General features: G+C 47.5%; 1 protein-coding gene across 1 annotated transcript in view; it reads left to right on the forward strand.

The window, feature by feature from the left end:
- The window catches only part of PLAAT3 (phospholipase A and acyltransferase 3), a 369,991-nt gene that overhangs the window by 328,616 nt on the left and 22,475 nt on the right, over positions 1 to 18,900 (forward strand). The window contains exons 2-3 of the mRNA XM_050757335.1: positions 5,554 to 5,587; positions 5,904 to 5,972. Of these exons, the coding sequence (XP_050613292.1) occupies positions 5,958 to 5,972 (15 nt within the window). The 5' untranslated portion in view covers positions 5,554 to 5,587; positions 5,904 to 5,957. The remainder of the gene's footprint in view (positions 1 to 5,553; positions 5,588 to 5,903; positions 5,973 to 18,900) is intronic.

Below are 18,900 nucleotides of genomic sequence, written 5' to 3' on the forward strand. Positions count from 1 at the left end.
GTGAGCTGAGATCGTGCCACTGCACTCCAACACTTTAGCCTGGGAGACAGAGCAAGACTCTGTCTCAAAATAAATAAAAAAATACATACATACATACATACATAAATAATAGATTCCCCCTTGTCACAAGAGGAATGGGGCTTCATAGCCGTGCTATGCAGAAAAGCCTGGAAGCTTTGGAGTTGGACGCTAGTTGGATCCTGGCATTACAGTCCACCTGTTCGCCTGCTCTGTGCGGGGGATAAGGACCGCCTTGTTGGTGATAGCTTGGCATCATGGGGCAGTTTCTTAGTAAGTCCCGGGGCCTTTCTTAGAGAGCTCCTCTTTTGAGAATTGTGTGAGAAGTAAAAATACATAGCCGTCAGTACTGCTCCCCCTTCCCAGTATGATTTTTTGTTTTGTTTTGTTTTGTTTTGCTTTTTTTCTGGCACAGTGACAGGAAAAGAAAAGATAAGGGAGGTGACATCTGGGAGCTTCTGGAAGCAGAGGGTGAGGAAAGGCAGAAGTCAGCCTGGCTGCCTCAAAACTGAACCTGTCCATCCTGGGTTTGGATGACCTTACAGTCAGTCCCTGGCTCAGCATGCTCTGTAATTTGTTTGATGAGTGATAAGGCACATAAAACTCTGGTATTTTTATTGCCTCTGACTCTCCTTGTCAGAAAGGTGGTGAAGATCATGTGATGCTGATGGGCACATACCTATTCTCATGTTAGTAACAGCCACCATGTGTTGTGCGAGGATTTACCACGTGCCAGACGTCGGGCTCAGCACTTTATTTTTATTTTATTTTATATATTTTTTGGGATGAAGTCTCGCTCTGTCGCCCAGGCTGGAGTGCAGTGGCACGATCTCGGCTCACTGCAAGCTCCACCTCCCGGGTTCACGCCATTCTCCTGCCTCAGCCTCCCGAGTAGCTGGGACTACAGGCGCCCGCCACCACGCCTGGCTAATTTTTTGTATTTTTAGTAGAGACGGGGTTTCACCGTGTTAGCCAGGATGGTCTCAATCTCCTGACATCGTGATCCGAAGGCTCAGCACTTTATAAGCATCATTTCATTTGTTGCTCTCTCTTTGGGGAATGTATTTTTTAAAAAAATTTTTTTATTTTGAGACAGAGTCTCACTCTGTTGCCTAGGCTGGAGTGCAGTGGCATACCTCGGCTCACTGCAACCTCCATCTCCCAGGTTCAAGCGATTCTCCTGCCTCAGCCTCCCGAGTAGCTGGGACTACAGCTGTGTGCCACCACACCCGGCTAATTTCTTATTTTTAGTAGAGATGGGGTTTCACCATGTTGGCCAGGATGGTCTCAATCTCTTGACCTCATGATCCGCCCGCCTCAGCCTCCCAAAGTGCTGGGCTTACAGGCGTGAGCCACCGCACCCAGCTGGGAAATGTATTCTTATACATTATACAATATCACCAAGGCCCCATTTTATAGACAAACAGGTTCAGAGAAGGAACCATGGCCTGGGCCCTACAACTATTATAATAAGTAAAAGGGTCAGGATTTGGTCCAGGCATCCTAACTGCAAGACTCAGTACTGGCACTGGAGTGGTAGGAATACAGAGATGAACAAGAGCTGGTTCTACTAGTGTGAAGTCATATCCCAGTGCAGAGAAACAGCCTGTGTTGGTCATTCATTCTTCATTCATGCATTCATTCATGGAATGCCTATGGTGTGCTAGGTTTTGTTTTTTTTGTTTTTTTTTTTTTTTGAGATGGAGTCTCGCTGTATGGCCCAGGCAGTGCAGTGGTACAATCTCAGCTCACTGCGACCTCTGCCTCCCAAGTTCAAATGATTCTCCTGCCTCAGCTTCCTGAGTAGCAGGGATGAGATTACAGGCACCCAGCACCACGTGTGGCTAATTTTTGTATTTTTAGTAGAGACATGGTTTCACTATGTTGGCCAGGCTGGTCTTGAACTCCTGAGCTCAAGTGATCTGCCTGCCTCGGCTTCCCAAAGTGCTGGGATTCCAGGTGTGAGCCACCATGCCCAGCCGATGTGCTAGGTTTTGTGCAAGGATTTGGGGATATGTGATGGCATTAAGACCCAATAGTTAAAAGCACTTTCTGCTAGATCCTTGCCTTTGAATGGCTTTAAATTTAATACAGTTTTGTGAGTCCCACCTCCATCCTCTTAGGGTCTCAGCTGGGCCCAAGGACTAAATTGACACAAGATAGATCAACAGGGCCAGGTGTGGTGGTTCACACCTGGAATCCCAGCACTTTGGGAGGCTAAGGTGGGATGATTACTTGACCCCAGAGTTGCAGACCAGGCTGGGTGACATAGTAAAACTCTGTTTCTTAAATAAAAAAAAATTAGCCAGGTGTGCAGTGGGCACCTGTCATCCCAGCTACTCGGGAGGAGGTCAAGGCCATAGTGGTGAGCTATGATCTCACCACTGACTTCCCCCTGGGTGACAGAGCGAGACACTGTGTTATTGCATTACTATAAATAAATACCTGAGACTAGGTAGTTCAAAATGAAAAGAGGTTTAGTTGGTTGCAGTGGTTCACGCCTGTAATTCCAGCACTTTGGGAGGCCAAAGTGGGCAGATCACCTGACGTCAGGAGTTCGAGATCAGCCTGGCCAACATGGCGAAACCCTGTCTCTACTAAAGATAGAAAAATTAGCTGGGCGTGGTGGCACATGCCTGTAGTCCCAGCTACTTGGGAAGCTGAGGCAGGAGAATTGCTTGAACCCAGGAGGCAGATGTTGCAATTAGCTGAGATTGCGCTGCTGCACTCCAGCCTGGGTGACAGAGGGAAACTCCCTCTCAAAAAAGAAAAGAAAAAAAAAAAAAAAGAGGTTTAATTGGCTCATGGTTCTGCAGGCTGTACAGAAAGCATGGGGGAGGCTTCAGGAAATTTTAATCATGGCAGAAGGAAAAGGGGGAATGAGCACCTCACATGGCTGGAGCAAGAGAAAGGGAGAAAGTGGAGAGATGCTACATGCTTTTAAACAACCAGATTTCCCGAGCATTCACTCACTATCAGAGAGCTGCACCAAGGGGGAAATTCACCGCTGTGATCCGGTCACCTCCCACTAGGCCCCACCTCCAACTTTGGGGATTACAATTTGACGACAGATTTGGGTGGGGACACAGATCCAAACCATATCACCCTGTCTCAAAAAAATAAAAAAAGATTAACAGGAGAAAAACATACACATTTCTTTAATACTAGTTTTACTGGCACAGGTGAGGCAGAAATTTAAAAATAATAATAATAATAAGTACTGCATTCATTCACTCCAAGAAAAGTAAAAGCCAAAGCCCAGAATGTGGCAAGGCAATAGTTAAAAAGAAAAGAAGAGCAAGTTTTCCTCTGCCTAGCAAGCTCACTTCAAGGACAGTTATAAGATAATGCTGTTTGAGAAGTCAAACCAAAGGAACAGGCTCCAGATGCCCCACCTCCGGAGCAAAGGTGAAAGGGGAAAAAAACAGGACAAATGTCTGTATTTAGCCAGTTCTTGTTTTTTCTTTCAATGCAGCTACAAGGCCACCAACTATGCAAGGCCACAAGTTATGCCAAGTCATCAGTTATGCTATAGATTATGTGACCTGTCATTATATGATTAACTGCCTTTGGTTTGCTTCTGTAAGTTTGCTTATAAAAATCCTGCTTGGTCTTTGTTCAAGGCTCAGTTTTTTGGATGTGAATCCACTGAGCCGGTGCGCACCTTAAAATAAATATCCTCCTATATTCACCCATACTAGTCTCTGCAGTCCTCTGAGTCCTGCAACACAGGAGCCCTCATAAGGAAATGAAGACCCAAAGAAGCAGCTGGTGTCAGTTACTTCTGTACCTAATTGGACAAAGAATAGTAAGTGCAATGAAGCAACTAAGAGCGAGGCAGGTAGCTCACTCCTGTAATCTCAGCACTTTGGGAGGCCAAGGAGGGAGGATCCCTTGAGTCCAGGAGTTTGAGACCTTGTCTCTATTTAAATAAAAATTAAAATTAAAAAGAAGCAACTAAATTATGTGGGGGAGGCTTACCAGATAAGAGTTATTTTCCTGGAGAACATTATGTTCAGTGAAATAAGCCAGGCACAGAAAGACAAATACTTCGTGATCTCACTTATATATGGAATCTAAAAAAATGGAACCCACAAGTAGGGAGTAGAATGGTAGTTATGGCGGTTGGGGGGAATAGGGGGGTGTGGAGAAGATGTTGGCCAAAGGATACAAAATTTCCATTAGGAGGAATAGAGGAATAAGTTCACCAGATCTATTGCACGACATGGTGATTATAGTAAATAACAATGTACTATGTTCTTCTTGAAAATTACGGAGAGGTTTGTGTTCTCACCACAAAAGAAGTATGTGAGGTACTGCATATGTTAATTAGCTCAATTTAGTTATTCCACAATGTATACATATTTCAAAACAACATGTTGCACATGACAAATACATGGCAATTTTTGTGAATTAAAAAGTAAAAAATGAGCCGAGTGGTGGCTCATGCCTGCAATCCCAGCCCTTTCAGAGGCTGAGGCAGGTGGGTCACTTGGGGCCAGGAGTTCGTGACCAGCCTGGTCAACATGGTGAAATACAAAAATAAAAAATACAAAAATTAGCTGGCCATGGTGGCATATGCCTGTAATCCCAGCTACACGGGAGGCTGAGGCAGGAGAATTGCTTGCCGGGGAGGCAGAGGTTGCAGTGAGCTGAGATCAAGCCACTGCACTCCAACCTGGGTGAGGGAGTAAGACTGTCTCAAAACAAACAAACAAACAAAAATCAAAAAAAGTAAAAAATGAAAAAATTATTTCAACAAGGTCTACCGAATTCTTTCCGTCTCAACGTCTCCTCTTTGAGGATAAGGATGTTGCTTTTTCTTCTAGTATAAGGAAGGTGTCCTTCAACATGGGAATTTCATCTGCTTTTAAGACACAGAAAAGGGGTCTTCTTGCACCTGCTGATTTTTAAATGCCTTTAATTCAAAACAGCCAATATGCCATGGTGGTATTTACTCTGTCACCCAGGCTGGAGTGTAGTGGCGCGATATCGGCTCACTGCAACCTCCGCCTCCCGGGCTCAAGTGATTCTCCTGCCTCAGCCTCCCGAGTAGCTGGGACTACAGAAGCACGCCTCCACGCCCGGCTACTTTTTTATATTTTTAGTAGAGACGGGGTTTCATCGTGTTAGCCAGCATGGTCTCCATCTCTTGACCTCGTGATCTGCCCGCCTCGGCCTCCCAAAGTGCTGAGATTACAGGCGTGAGCCGCCGCGCTGGGCCCATGGTGGTATATTTTTAACTCCTTCAGTTTTTAAACTGTAAGCCCATTCTTGAGTGAAGGCGAAAGTAAACTGATCATGGCCCTGCAGTGTGATGCGTGTGTAGAGGTCGAGCGTGTGCCACTCCTGGATGCTGGGCGCGCAGGGCATAGGTGAGGCGGGAAGAGGCGGTGCCCGGGACGCGGGCGTCCTGCAGTCTCCCCGGGGCTGGGGCCGGGCGCTCTGCGAGGCTCTCATTAGCCGGCGGCGCGGGGAGGGGCCGGGTGACCTCACGCTGGCCCGGCCACTGCGGCCATTAGACCCGGTCCAATTGCTGAGGCTGCAGCGCTGCCTCCGAGTCTGCAAGGTGGGTGGAGCGGGTCTTCCCCGAAGGGTGCTACAAGGCCGGGCGAGGTGCCTGGGATGCTTCTCCCCGTCCGCGAGAAAGAGATGAAATTGGATGGGGCGGGTGTAGACGAGCCTGCCGAGCCGCCCGTTGGCAGCTGCAGCCTCCTGGGCGCCCGCTGGGCCCCGGTGAGAAAGTTGTTAAAGGGAGCGAGGTGGTTGTTCCCGGGTTCCGAGGCGCGCCTCGAACGCCCTCCCCAACAGAGGCCGCCGTCCCCTGGGGTCAGGGGACGCAGTTTCCTGTTAATGACAATAAATCCCTGCTCCCCCTGCCTCAGACATCTACGCAGCGAAATCGAGCCTGGCCTTGAGGGTCCACACCGCGAGAGAAGATGCGTGCGCTCGTTGTAAGTGCGGGGCGGGGCTGGGCGGGGGTGGGAGCCCCTGGTTAATGGAGACTCGTTGTCTCGGAGCCTGAATTACTGCTTCCGAGAGAGGAGCCTGGAGGATGTGGGGCCCACACCTCTGTCAGCTGCGGGGCATCGGTGTCAGCTGCGGGTCGGCGCGCACCTGTCGGAGTTGTCTCGGTGCATCCTTCCGGGGGCCGGTGTAGGGGTCGCCCTGCCTGAAACGCGCCCAGCGGACGGCGGGACCCTCAGGAGGGAGGTGGCCAGGGGGGCAGGTCTGTCCGCAGAAGTCCGGCGCTGCCCTCCGGAGCCACACCCGGGCACCGGGACAGGCCTTGGGGGCTGTGTCAGCTGACTCATCCCATGACCAGCCCTGCCAGCGGACTCCCAGCGTAACTGTGCTGGGCGACTGCCCCCCTTCCCCTGGCCGGACCGCAGCAGAGGGATTCAGAAGACAGGATTTGCAGGTGGACCCACCTAGTGTTGAGCATCTGGCTGTGAGACTCCGATCAAGTTCAAATCCACTGTTTCCCAGAGTGAAGGTTTTGTTTTGTTTTGTTTTGTTTTGTTTTGAGATGGAGTCTCACTTTGTCACCCAGGCTGGAGTGCAGTGGCGCGATCTCGGCTCACTGCGACCTCCGCCTCTCGGGTTCAAGCGGTTCTTCTGCCTCAGCCTCCCGAGTAGCTGGGCGTACATGCGCGTGCCACAACGCCTGGCTAATTTTTTTGTATTTTTAGTGGAGATGGGGTTTTACCGTGTTAGCCAGGATGGTCTCGACTTCCTGACCTCGTGATCCGCCCGCCTCCGTCTTGCAAAGTGCTGGGATTACAGGCGTGAGCCACCAAGCCTGCTGCAGAGTGAAGATTATATGACTTAATACTCACGAAGTGCCCAGAACAATGCCTAGCACACATTTTGAGTGCTCAACCACAGTTCACTGTTGTTATTATCTCAGTCCATATAACGAGTTTTGCCTGGTGTCAGGGTGTATCTGGCATGTTTGACACCTGGAGTGGTCACTTTTTAATATCCTTCTCTATCTGACAACATTATAATGATCATGCAATGAATAGTAATAATGTCCAGAAAGAAACACAGTGAACATTTTCTTTTATTGAACCTCGTATATGTAATCATGACAGTATAAACCTCATATATGTAAGCATGAGAGTAAAAAAATGAAAAATGAAAAATAAAGTAAATGTGATAGTGCAAAAGCAGGAAAAAGTAATGGATTAGTAGGTTTGAATCACATTAATGTATTTTTGAAAAAAGGAAAAACTTATTCTTCGGTGTAGGCTGGTATCAGTGATGAATAATAATATTACAGTTTCTGTTTTGGAAACTTCTGAAGAGTTGTCCATGACATTGTCAAAATCAATCTTCTTTGCATATTCATGGTCAGTATTCAGGGGAGCTATATCTACTAGTCCATCTTTGCTCACAGTTGATTGAATAACTTTTTTATTAATTGTAATTTCAAAAGCTGCTTTCATATAAAACTAGAGAGACAAAGGAAAAACCTTAACGATCAGGATTAGTTTGGCAGAGATTTATAAAAATCCCATTTCATAATAAATTCCAGACATTGCAATACTGCCTAAGTCATTTTTCTTTAATCATTTCTAGCAGCCTAAATATCTCCTTTTTAGAGACATTTTCACTAAGATAGGCTGGGTGCAGTGGTTCATTACTGTAATTCCAGCACTTGGGGAGGCCAAGGTGGGAGGATCACTTGAGCTTAGGAGTTTGAAACTACCCTGGGTAATATAGCAAGACCCCGTCTCTAAAAACAAAAACAGCAACAACAAAATCTTCACCAGACAGTTCCTCATACTTTTTTTTTTTTTTTTTTTTTGAGATGGAGTTTCACTCTTGTCTAGGCTGGAGTGCAATGGCAAGATCTCGGCTCACTGCAACCTCCATCCCCTGGGTTCAAGCGATTCTCCTGCCTCAGCCTCCCAAGTAGCTAGGATTACAGGCATGCGCCACCACGCCTGGCTAATTTGTATTTTTAGTAGCGACAGAGTTTCTCTATGTTATTAGGCTGGTCTCGAACTCCCGACCTCAGGTGATCTGCCCGCTTCGGCATCCCAAAGTGCTGGGATTACAGGCGTGAGCCACCGCATCCAGCGCATCATACATCTCAATTATATTTGGCAAAATTCCCCAAGTTTTTCTTCTGTAAAAATCAGAGAAAATAGCTGAGTGATAGTGAACCTTGACATTTATTTAATCCATTGCTTTAGAAATGATGAAAGTCACCCAGGCTTTCAAACATCATTCTTTTAGTTTCTTTTGGCACTGGGAGACAGGCTATTTTCTGTTTAAACACAGGAAAATGCAGGACCACAGAGATTGGCTACATAAACTGTATAAATGGAGTTCAAATTATTCTGAGCCTTTAGGAACTGATTGCTGAAACAGAAATTGTGTCTGAGTCTGTGTGTTTCAGGAACTGACTGTAACTGCGTGTTCTCCGATTTAACTTGTAGAAGACAAAAGTTTTAGAAGGATAAGAAATAAAAATGTGCTAATTGGAGGCTCACATGTATATGATTAAATCTCAATGGTAACTGCAGCAATTAGAATTTAGGCAAATAAGACATTTTTGGGGGGAGTGGTATTTTATTACTGACATTGTTTAAAATGGCCAGCACATGGTAGTAATAAAAGGCAGACCGACTGTTTTTTTTTCAGACTGGAGTGCAGTGGCGGATCTCTGCTCACTGCAAGCTCCGCCTCCTGGGTTCACGCCATTCTTCTGCCTCAGCCTCCCGAGTAACTGGGACTACAGGCGCCCACCACCACGCCCAGCTAATTTTTTGTATTTTTAGTAGAGATGGGGTTTCACCATGTTAGCTGGGATGGTCTCGATCTCCTGACCTCGTGATCTGCCCCCCTCAGCCTCCCAAAGTGCTGGGATTACAGGCGTGAGCCACCACGCCCGGCCAGCAGACCGACTTTTAATAGGTTTTATTTTTGTTTTAAAATTCCCTTTGGGCCAGATGGGGTGGTTCATGCCTGTAATTGCAGCACTTTGAGAGGCCAAGGTGGGTAGATCACTTGAACTTGGGAGGTCGAGGCTGCAGTAAGCCATGATTGCAGCACTGCACTCCAGCCTGGGTGACAGAGCGCGACCCTGCAGAAAAAAACAAAACAAAACAAAAAACTCCAAACAAAACTATCCTCTACAGAAATCTTGCTCCTATTTGTCTACAGTGGGGAAGGACAGCTCCTGCCTCCCCACTGTGGGCCTTTACGGCTTTTATGTTAGTTGTTGTTGAAGCAGCTCCCAGGAGCCTCCTGGGGGATGGAAGAGGCTGTGTCCACAGTTTCCTGAGCCCTTTAGTTCAGCCTGTGATGCCTCCTGCTGTGATTATTTCTTTCCTCTCTGTGTTCCAAATTTGCTAGAATGAGTGGGCGGGGAGCCTTTCCCTTCCCTCCTCCACCTGCCCCATCCTTGAATCTGTGGCTTGTTGAGCAGCTGCTGCCAAGGAAATGAAACCCGAAAGTGAAAGTGAAAGGTTTTTCCTTTGTCTCCATAATATGAGGAAATTGATAGGCCTTCCCTGTTCTCTGAGTCAAGACTCCGTCATTGACTGCTCTGCAATCTAAGTTTGCTTGATGTTCTGATGGATCTCTGTGGAATTAGTTAAGGTGCAAAGGGGAGGGGAGAGAAGAAGAAAAGCGGACCCTTCTTAAATAGCAGTTGAGGCTTCAGGCCTTGCAGGGTTTCATCCTTATTCAGCCACAGGCTGAGAGGGGCTTGAGGAGGAAGCCGTGCATCCCTCTGCCATATACCTCTGCTGAGAACATTGTCAGTGCCAGGCTGGATAATGGTGAATTAGAGGGAATCCTGGCCCTTGGAATGTTGGCAGGCTGGGCAAGGAAACTGATCAGTTCTTCCCACAGGCTAGGCTTAACAATGAGTCATCCAATAATAGGGCTACGGCTTGGCTGTGGTGGCAGCAGCAACTCGCTTTGCTTAAGCATCAGGGGACGCATTGAGGAGTGGACATGTTGAGCCCATCTCGAGGGATGAGTAGGAATCTTCCAGGTGAACAGCAAAAGGGCATTTCAGGCCGAGAGTGCGGTGAGGCAGAGGCCAGTTTTGCCATGGGAGCACAGTTGTTGAATGTCAGTACCTTGGTGTGAATTACTTGGTGTGGTGGGAAGAACCTTACCTTGAAGCTCAGGCAGGTCTGCTGTGGAATCCTGGTGCTGCTTTTTGGGGAGCTCTGGGACCTTAGGGAAGTTAATTAATTCCCATCTCTGAGCTCAGTTTCCCGACTGGTAACATGGGGCTCTTATAAGGATTCCAGGTAACAGGTGAAAACCCCCAGCAGTGCTTGGTGGTAGTAGTGGGGGTGAGTAGAGGGGCAATTCTGACTCAGCAGAAGGTGAGGTTTGCCCTGTAGGAGAATAGGCCTGGGCCTGGTGGTCAAAGCCTGGGAGGGTAGATGAGCTTTGCTTCCTTTTGCAGGATGTTTATGACCTTTGGGCAGCTGAGGCTGGGCCTGATGCCTGCCAGAGCTGCCACTCTCTTTCCCCCATTTGCTAAGAGGCCTGGGCACAGGGTGGCAATAAGGGAAAGTGCAATGTGTCAGGTCAGCTGCTGTTCATCCCTCCTCCTCCTTCTCTCTGTGCCCGAGGCTGGCAATCTGGGGAGCCAGGCCCCTTCCTTCTCCTACCTGTCCTCAACCCAGCCTGTGGCATGGGGTCTCAACCCTCTCATAGGCATAAGTGCTTTTACAACTTTCACTTCCATTATTTCAATGATTCCTTACACAAACGCTGACAGATGGGTCTTAGCCCTGTTTATCAGAGAAACTCAGAGAGGTGGGGTGATCCCTGGAGATCACACAGCAATAGAGTACAGAGGGGCTCAGCTGAGGCCCCCGGGGGTGAGCTGGGCCCTGTTTCTGGGAATGCAGCCTCAGAAAATAGAGACCTAGCTCCTCATGGGTTCTTTCTTTTCCTAAAACCTTGCCACCAAAACTCCCAACTGGGAAATCTTTTCTCAGTACCCACCTTGGACTTTAGCCTTTCCTTTTATCACAAGCTTTTCCCCCAGGGCGTCAGAAGTGAAGGGGGCGAGTTTAGGGGTTTCCACACTCACCACAGAATGTGGTTTTGCGAACATGGAGGATTGGTTTCATTCTGGGTTTCACAACCTCCACCGTGTCTCCAGCTGGTCCCAGAGCTGTCTGTGACCTTTCCAAATCAAAAATAATGACAGCATCCTGGGGAACGGTGGCAGTAAAAGCTGCCAGTTAGTGAATGGCTCCTATGTTATCAAGCCCTATTTACTGAGTGTCTTTTAGGTATTAATTCTGTTGATCCTCAGGATAATCCCACAAATCAGGTGCTGTACCTATCCCCATTTTACAGCTGAGGAAACTGAGGCTAGGAGTAATTAGGTAACTTGGCCAAGACTATGTAGTTAGTAAGTAGTAGAGCTCAGATTTGAACTCAGAGCCCCAAGTGTGTAATACTGTTTCTGAAAATTAAATCCATCTTGATTTAAAAGCAGAGCACTCATGCTCTTTGTCCCACTTTCTGTATTTTTTGTAGTCCGGAAATAGTTATAAACAACCCCAAACCCTCAAACTCTGATGAGACAAATGACACGTAGGTGGATTGGCATGCTTCCTGCATAGCCTTGAGTGAAAGAAAAACATTCTTTTTGTTTTGTTTCAACCCTTGGGTTAAAAAGTATTCTGAAAGCATCCTCACTGTCCTCCCTGGTCCCGCACAGTGGCAGAGCCAGGGGTCTTGGACTGAGTCAGAGTTGCAGGGATGCATCTGGAGGGACCTTGACTGGAGAGAGGTAAAGTCCGCTGCAGGGCAGGGCTGTCTGCTTTCTCTTTGCAGGGGCGAGGAAGAGGCTGGTTGCCACTTTCAGGCTGCCCTGGGCAGGTGACATCACCTCCCTTAAGCTACGGTTTCCCCATCTGTGAAATGAGGCATGACTGCCCATCTCAACCCAACTCTTTAGTCTTCCCCGCCTTTCCCCTTGAGACAATGCTTCTCCTGTGCTCTTGCTCCAGGCTACACAGTAGAATCACCTGGGAACTTTATTTTATTTATTTATTTATTTATTTGAGATGGAGTCTTGCTCTGTCGTCCAGGCTGGAGTGCAGTGGCACGATCTCGGCTCACTGTGACCTCTGCCTCCCGGGTTCAAGCGATTCTCTTGCCTCAGCCTCCTGAATAGCTGGGACTACAGGCACATGCCACTACGCCTGACTAATTTTTTGTATTTTTAGTAGAGACGGGGTTTCACCGTGTTAGCCAGGATGGTCTTGATCTCCTGACCTCTTGATACTCCCGCCTCAGCCTCCCAAAGTGCTGAGATTACAGGCATGAGCCACCATGCCCAGCCCACCTGGGAACTTGAAAAAAATACCAGGCTTGGGCTTCACCCCAGGGACCCTGCTTCTGACCAAACCCCAAGAGCACCTTGAGATTCCCACTCACCACAGTGGAAGCCCCTGCCCTGCCTGCCTCTCCTCCCGTCTCCTTATCTCCTGCTTGCCTGTCTCCATACACCTCCTTAAAGGCCACTTCCTCCCCACCAGCTTCTATGATTGCAGTATGGTGTGTAGGATTTGGATGTCCTTAGATCTGGGTTTAAATTATGTCTCTACCACATACAAGTTTCCTTCATCTTTCAAGACCAAAACAAAAATTTCAGGTGCTCAGGTGCTCTCTTTGACATCACTTCCAGTTCATCTTCTCCCATTCTCTCTCTTTATTTTCTTTATTATTATTATTAAATTTTAGAGATGAGGGTCTCATATGTTTCCCAGGCTGGCCTTGAACTCCTGGCTCAAGTGATCCTTCAGCCTCAGGCTCCTGAGTAGCTGGGACTACAGGCACATGCCACTGTGTCCCCATTCTCTCAAACACATTTCAGCCAGGCATTTGCCTCCACCTCTCAGTAGGAGCTGCTCTCATAAGGATCACAGATGATCCTCATTCTAAACCATGATCCCGAGCTCCATCTGATGTGTGCGCTCTGTCCCTGCCTCTCGTTGGGATACCTGCTGCCCAGCGTGAGGGCCCGGTTCTCCCCCAGCCTACTCTGTCTCTAAACAGCCCCATCCCAGCCTCCCAGTTGCTCTGTACAGACACCTTGGGGTCATCTGACTCCTCTTTCCTTCACACCCCACCTCATTCCATCAGCACCATCGGTGGGCTGCAGCTTAAAAGGAGATCCAGCATCCGTTACTACTCATGCCCGGATCCCCCCTCTCCGCAGTTTGCCTCTCAATAGGTTCCCGCTTCCTCCTTGCACCCTACATCTCATCTCTTCTCAACACAGCAGCCAGAGGGACCCTTTTAAAACCCAAGTTGGATCCTGAGTCTCCTGGGTTCTAAACTTGGCAGTGGCTCCTGCCAGTGACAGTCAGAGGCAAGGACGTAGCGCTGTCAGGTGCTGCGTTGCCTGCCAGCCTGGCTACTCTTCTTCGACCCTCCATTCCACCCCCGCTTCCCACCCTCTGCGCTCCTGGCACCTCTACTCCAGCCTTGCTGGCCTCTTTGCTGTTGCTCAGACATGCGCCTTGCTGGGGCCTTTGCTCGGGCTTCTCCCCCTGCCGGAGGTGTTAGCCACCTGCAGGGCTCATCCCCGGCCTTTCTGTTGGTTTGGAATCTTTTCTCATATTCTAGATTATTTATTTATTTACTAAATTATTTTTTTTTAGTGTTTTTTTTCCGTAGAGACGGGGTTTTGCCATGTTGGCCAGGCTAGTCTTGAACTCCTGACCTCAGGTTATCCACCCACCTCAGCCTCCCAAAGTGCTGGGATTACAGGCGTGAGCCACCGTGCCAGCCTAAGGTATTTTCAAAAACTTTTTGTCTCCTGCTACTGAACAAAAGCTCCACACTCTGGTCACAGAGCCCAGGTGCCTAGATTGGTGCTGGGCGCACAGCTCAGCCAGTATATGGGTTTCTTGGCCCTCCAAAGCAGAGGTGGGCATCCTCCCAAGGTGAAGGGATTCTCCAGGGGTGTCGTTGACTGCTTACACCATGCCCTTGACGGGGGAGGAGGGGAACTGCCGAAAAGCTATGGTGACCCTGTGTGTCAGCAACCCCCTCTTCTGTAATTTGTGCAGGCTCAGGTCTGAGAACCACAGCTGCGGATCAAGGCTGCAGGCGTGGAGTCAGGAACCCCGTGAACTAGAGCACAGAGTGCGGGTCGGCTGTGTTGTCATTGCCCTGACATTGCCTTGGACTCCCTCAGTGCCTTGGTTCTTAAATTAAAAAAAAAAAAAAAAAAGGGGGGCTGGGCGCGGTGGCTCATGCCTGTAATCCCAGCACTTTGGGAGACCGAGGCAGGCAGATCACAAGGTCAGGAGATTGAAACCATCCTGGCTAACACGGTGAAACCCCATCTCTACTAAAAATACAAAAATTAGCCGGGCATGGTACGGGCGCTTGTAGTCCCAGCTACTCGGGAGGCTGAGGCAGGAGAATGGTGCGAACCCAGGAGGTGGAGCTTGCAGTGAGCCGAGATCGCGCCACTGCACTCCAGCCTGGGTGACAGAGCAACACTCTGTCTCAAAAAAAAAGAGAAAAAGAAAAAAAAAAGAGACACTGGACAGAGGGAATGAATAGATAAACATATTTGTGATGAAGCAAATACAGTCACATAATTGCACAATCTGTGTGGCAGGTATACAGAGGTTCATTAAACAGCTTCCTTTAACTTTGTTTTGTTTTGTTTTGTTTTTTGAGACAGAGTCTCGTTCTTGTCGCCCAGGCTGGAGTGCAATGGCGCGATCTTGGCTCACCGCAACCTCTGCCTCCCGGGTTTAAGCGATTCTCCTGCCTCAGCCTCCTGAGTAGCTGGGATTACAGGCGCCCGCCACCATGCCCAGCTAATTTTTTTTTGTATTTTTAAGAGAGATGGGATTTCACCATGTTGGCCAGGCTGGTCTCGCACTCCTGACCTCGGGTGATCCACCCGCCTTGGCTTCCCAAAGTGCTAGGATTACAAGGCGTGAGCCACTGTGCCTGGCCTCAATTTTGAACGTTTGAAAATTTTTCATGATAAAATGTTGAGAAGCATGCTGTAAACTTAAAGATGCTCATCACAGAAGACCTGGAATATACAGAAAAATAGAAGGAAGCAAAAATTATCACAAAAACCATGCTTAGCCCCCGCACCCAGCACCCAGAAGGAATGTCCATTAGGATATCGCTGTAGATGTTTCTAGTCTTTTTGCTTGTGTTGGTTTTGCTGTTTCTATATGATAGTGATTGTACGGATTACCACTGATTTTGTCAAGTCTTAACTCAATTTCTGATTCTAAAATGAACACATGCTTATTTAAACATTTTGGAAAACTAGAAAATACTTTTTTTTTTTTGAGACAGTCTCGATCTGTCTCCCAGATAGGAGTGCAATGGCACCATCTGGGCTCACAGCAAGCTCCACCTCTTAGGTTCAAGCGATTCTCCAGCCTCAGCCTCCTGAGTAGCTGGGACCACAGGCATGTACCACCCCCCTGGCTAATTTTTGTATTTTTTGTAGAGACAGGGTTTCACCATGTTGGCCAGGCTGGTCTCAAACTCCTGACTTCAAGTGATCCACCTTCCTTGGCCTCCCAAAGTGCTGGAATTACAGGTGTGAGCCACCGCGCCTGGCCTAGAAAATAATTAAAAAGAAAATTAATACCTTCAATTGAGAGGCAAGTTTCATGAGGTTTGGCAACAGACAATATCCACATTTCCCAACTTAAAAACTGCAAGTCCATCAACAATGAGTATATTTTCCCCTTTAAATACTTTTTAACATTTTTATTGTCAAAGTAATTAATATTAATGAAAATTCAAATAATAAAATAATATGAAATATAAAAGTTCCTGAATCCCAACCACCCACTGTTGTGTATGTAATATACAACAGCTTGGTTATTTTCCTTAGCTCATATGTAGTGTATAATACATTTTATACATACAAGTATAAAAAAGTATACATATATATTTTATCGAGGCAGGCTAAGTGCAGTGGCATGATCTCAGCTCACTGCAACCTCCACCTCCCAGGATCAAGTAATTCTCTTGCCTCAGCTTCTCAAGTAGCTGGGACTACAGGCATGTGCCACTATGCCCGGCTAATTTTTGTATTTTCAGTAGAGACAGGGTTTTGCCATGTTGGCCAGGCTGGTCTCAAACTCCTAACCCCAAGTGATCCACCCACCTCAGCCTCCCAAAGTGCTGGGATTACAGGCGTGAACCACTGCGCCTGGCCTAAAAATATATTTTAAGCAACAATGGAATAATAATGTCTTTCAACTTGCTTTTCTCAATTAATATTTCCATGCCTGCTCATGTAAATTCACCTTGCTGTCTCTAATGTCTGCGTGTGTATGTGTGGATGTAGGATAATTTACTTAACTAGTCCTTATTGATGGTTGTTAGGGTTGTTTTTTTCTTTTCTTTTTTTTCCTTCAACTTTTATTTTAAGTTCCAGCAAACATATGCAGGATGTACAGGTTTGTTACAAAAAAACTGTGCCGTGGTGGTTTGCTGCACAGATCAACCCCATTACCTGGGTATTAAGCCTGGCATCCACGTTGTTTTTTTCAATATGAATTTCAGAGACCAGAAATTGCTCCTCAGTTTGCTTGCTAAGGAAAATGGTTGCTATGCAGCTCTTGGTGACACTGCTTTTGTGCAGAGATAAAGGCTTTTTGTTCTGAAATCCCGTGGGTGCAGAGTCTCAGCTCTGCCAGTCGCTTCGTGAGCTGTATGGGAGAGCCTTGGTCACTGTGTGGGCTGGGATTCCCCTGAACTTTGCCGTGGAGGAGGCAGTTCTCTTCCCGGGCACTCTGCTGGCCCTGAGCTTGATCCTGGAGCAGAGAACTACCTGACGACGCAGTGCAGTGGCATTCCTGGAATCACTGTAGGTTCTCTTACAATAGGGGTTGGCAAACTTTTCCTGTAAAGGGGCAGATAGTAAACATTGTATTATTTTATTTTATTTTATTTATTTTTTGAGATAGAGTCTTGCTCTGTCGCCCAGGCTGGAGTGCAATGGCGCGATCTCAGCTCACTGCAACCTTCCGCCTCTGGGTTCAAGCGATTCTCCCTGCCTCAGCCTCCTGAGTAGTTGGGACTACAGGTACCCACCACCACTCGTGGCTAATTTTTATATTTTTCATAGGGTTTCACCAAGTTGGCCAGGCTGATCTCAAACTCCTGACCTCAAGTGATCTGCCTGCCTTGGCCTCCCAAAGTGCTGGGATTACAGGCGTGAGCCACTGCGCCTGGCCATGATAGTAAACATTTTAGATCTTCGTATAATTTTCATGTGTCACTAAATACTATTCCTCCTTTGACTTTTCCCCCAAGCATTAAAAAAAAAAATGTACGAACCATTCTTAGCTTGTAGGTGGGCCATATGAAAACAGGCAGAAGTCCAAATTTGGCCCATGAACTGCAGTTTTTATATTTCTAAATTTAGAACATGAGTTTTTAGATTCTTAGTTTTGATTCAGCTGAGGTGGGTGATGTGTATAATGATAAGTACTTGCTTTTCTAGGTGGATCTTAGCGGTAGAAGTGAATTATTCATATCCTCAGTTCATAGCACCCTGTCCTTGCTGGTCCCTACAAGACCTCCCTCTCTTGTGTGTTTATTTATTTGTTCCCTTTAATCATCATTCTTTTTTTTTTTTGAGACAGAGTCTCTGTCACCCAGGCTGGAGGGCAATGGCATGATCTCGGCTCACTGCAACCTCTGCCCCCTAGGTTCAAGTGACTCTCCTGCCTCAGCCTCCCACGTAGCTGGGATTACAGGTGTGCACCACCATGCCTGGCTAATTTTTGTATTTTTAGTAGAGACGGGGAGTTTCACCATATTGGCCAGGCTGGTCTCAAACTTCTGATTTCAAGTGATCTGCCTGCCTCGGCCTCCCAAAGGGCTGGGATTACAGGCATGAGCCACTGTGCCTGGTCCCCTTTTGTTCGAGACAGAGTTTCACTCTGTTGCCCAGGCTGGAGTGCGATGGTACGATCTCTGCTTGCTGCAACCCCCACCTCCTGGGTTCAAGAGGTTCTCCAGCCTCAGCCTCTCGAATAGCTGGGATTACTGGTGCACGCACGCCACCACGTCTGGCTAATTTTTGTATTTTTGGTGGAGGCAGGGCTTCATCATGTTGGCCAGGCTGATCTTGAACTCCTGACCTCAGGTGATCCACCTGCCTTGGCCTCCCAAAGTGCTGGGATTACAGGTGGAAGCCATTGTGCCTGGCTGTGTATCTTTAATTTATAGAAGTGGCATTGTGTTACAGAGCTCATCCCCATTTTCCCACTCAGCCGTGTCTTTTAAAAATATCCAAGTTGCCAAGTGAACATTAACTAGTGTGTAGGGCTCCATAGGTGGGCCCACTGTCTTTTACTTCATTTTCAAAAAGAAGTTGTCTTGAGTGAAATTATGTGTTGAGCTTGAGCATAATTATGTGTTGAATGTGGGAATATGTCTCTCTTGCCCTTACAAAGAATAGGTAACTTGGCTGAGTGTCAAAAAAAAAAAAAAAAAAAAAAAAAATTTACAGCTTTTTTCCTTCCAAACTGTAAATACATATTTTAAAATTATTTAATTTTTTTTGTTTTACTTTGGTCAGGTGCGTTGGTTCACGTCTGTAATCCCAGCACTTTGGGAGGCCGAGGCGGGCAGATCATGAGGTCAGGAGTTCGAGACCATCCTGGCTAACATGGTGAAACCCCCGTCTCTACTAAAAATACAAAAACAAAATTAGCCGGGCATGGTGGCGGTGAGTCCCAGCTACTCCGGGGGCTGAGGCAGAGGAATGGCATGAACCTGGGAGGCGGAGCTTGCAGTGAGCCGAGATCGCACCACTGCACTCCAGCCTGGGCAAAAGAGCGAGACTCTGTCTCAAAAAAAAAAAAA

The sequence above is a fragment of the Macaca thibetana genome, chromosome 14 (genome assembly GCF_024542745.1).
Source record: "Macaca thibetana thibetana isolate TM-01 chromosome 14, ASM2454274v1, whole genome shotgun sequence".
Taxonomy (NCBI): Eukaryota; Metazoa; Chordata; class Mammalia; order Primates; family Cercopithecidae; genus Macaca; species Macaca thibetana.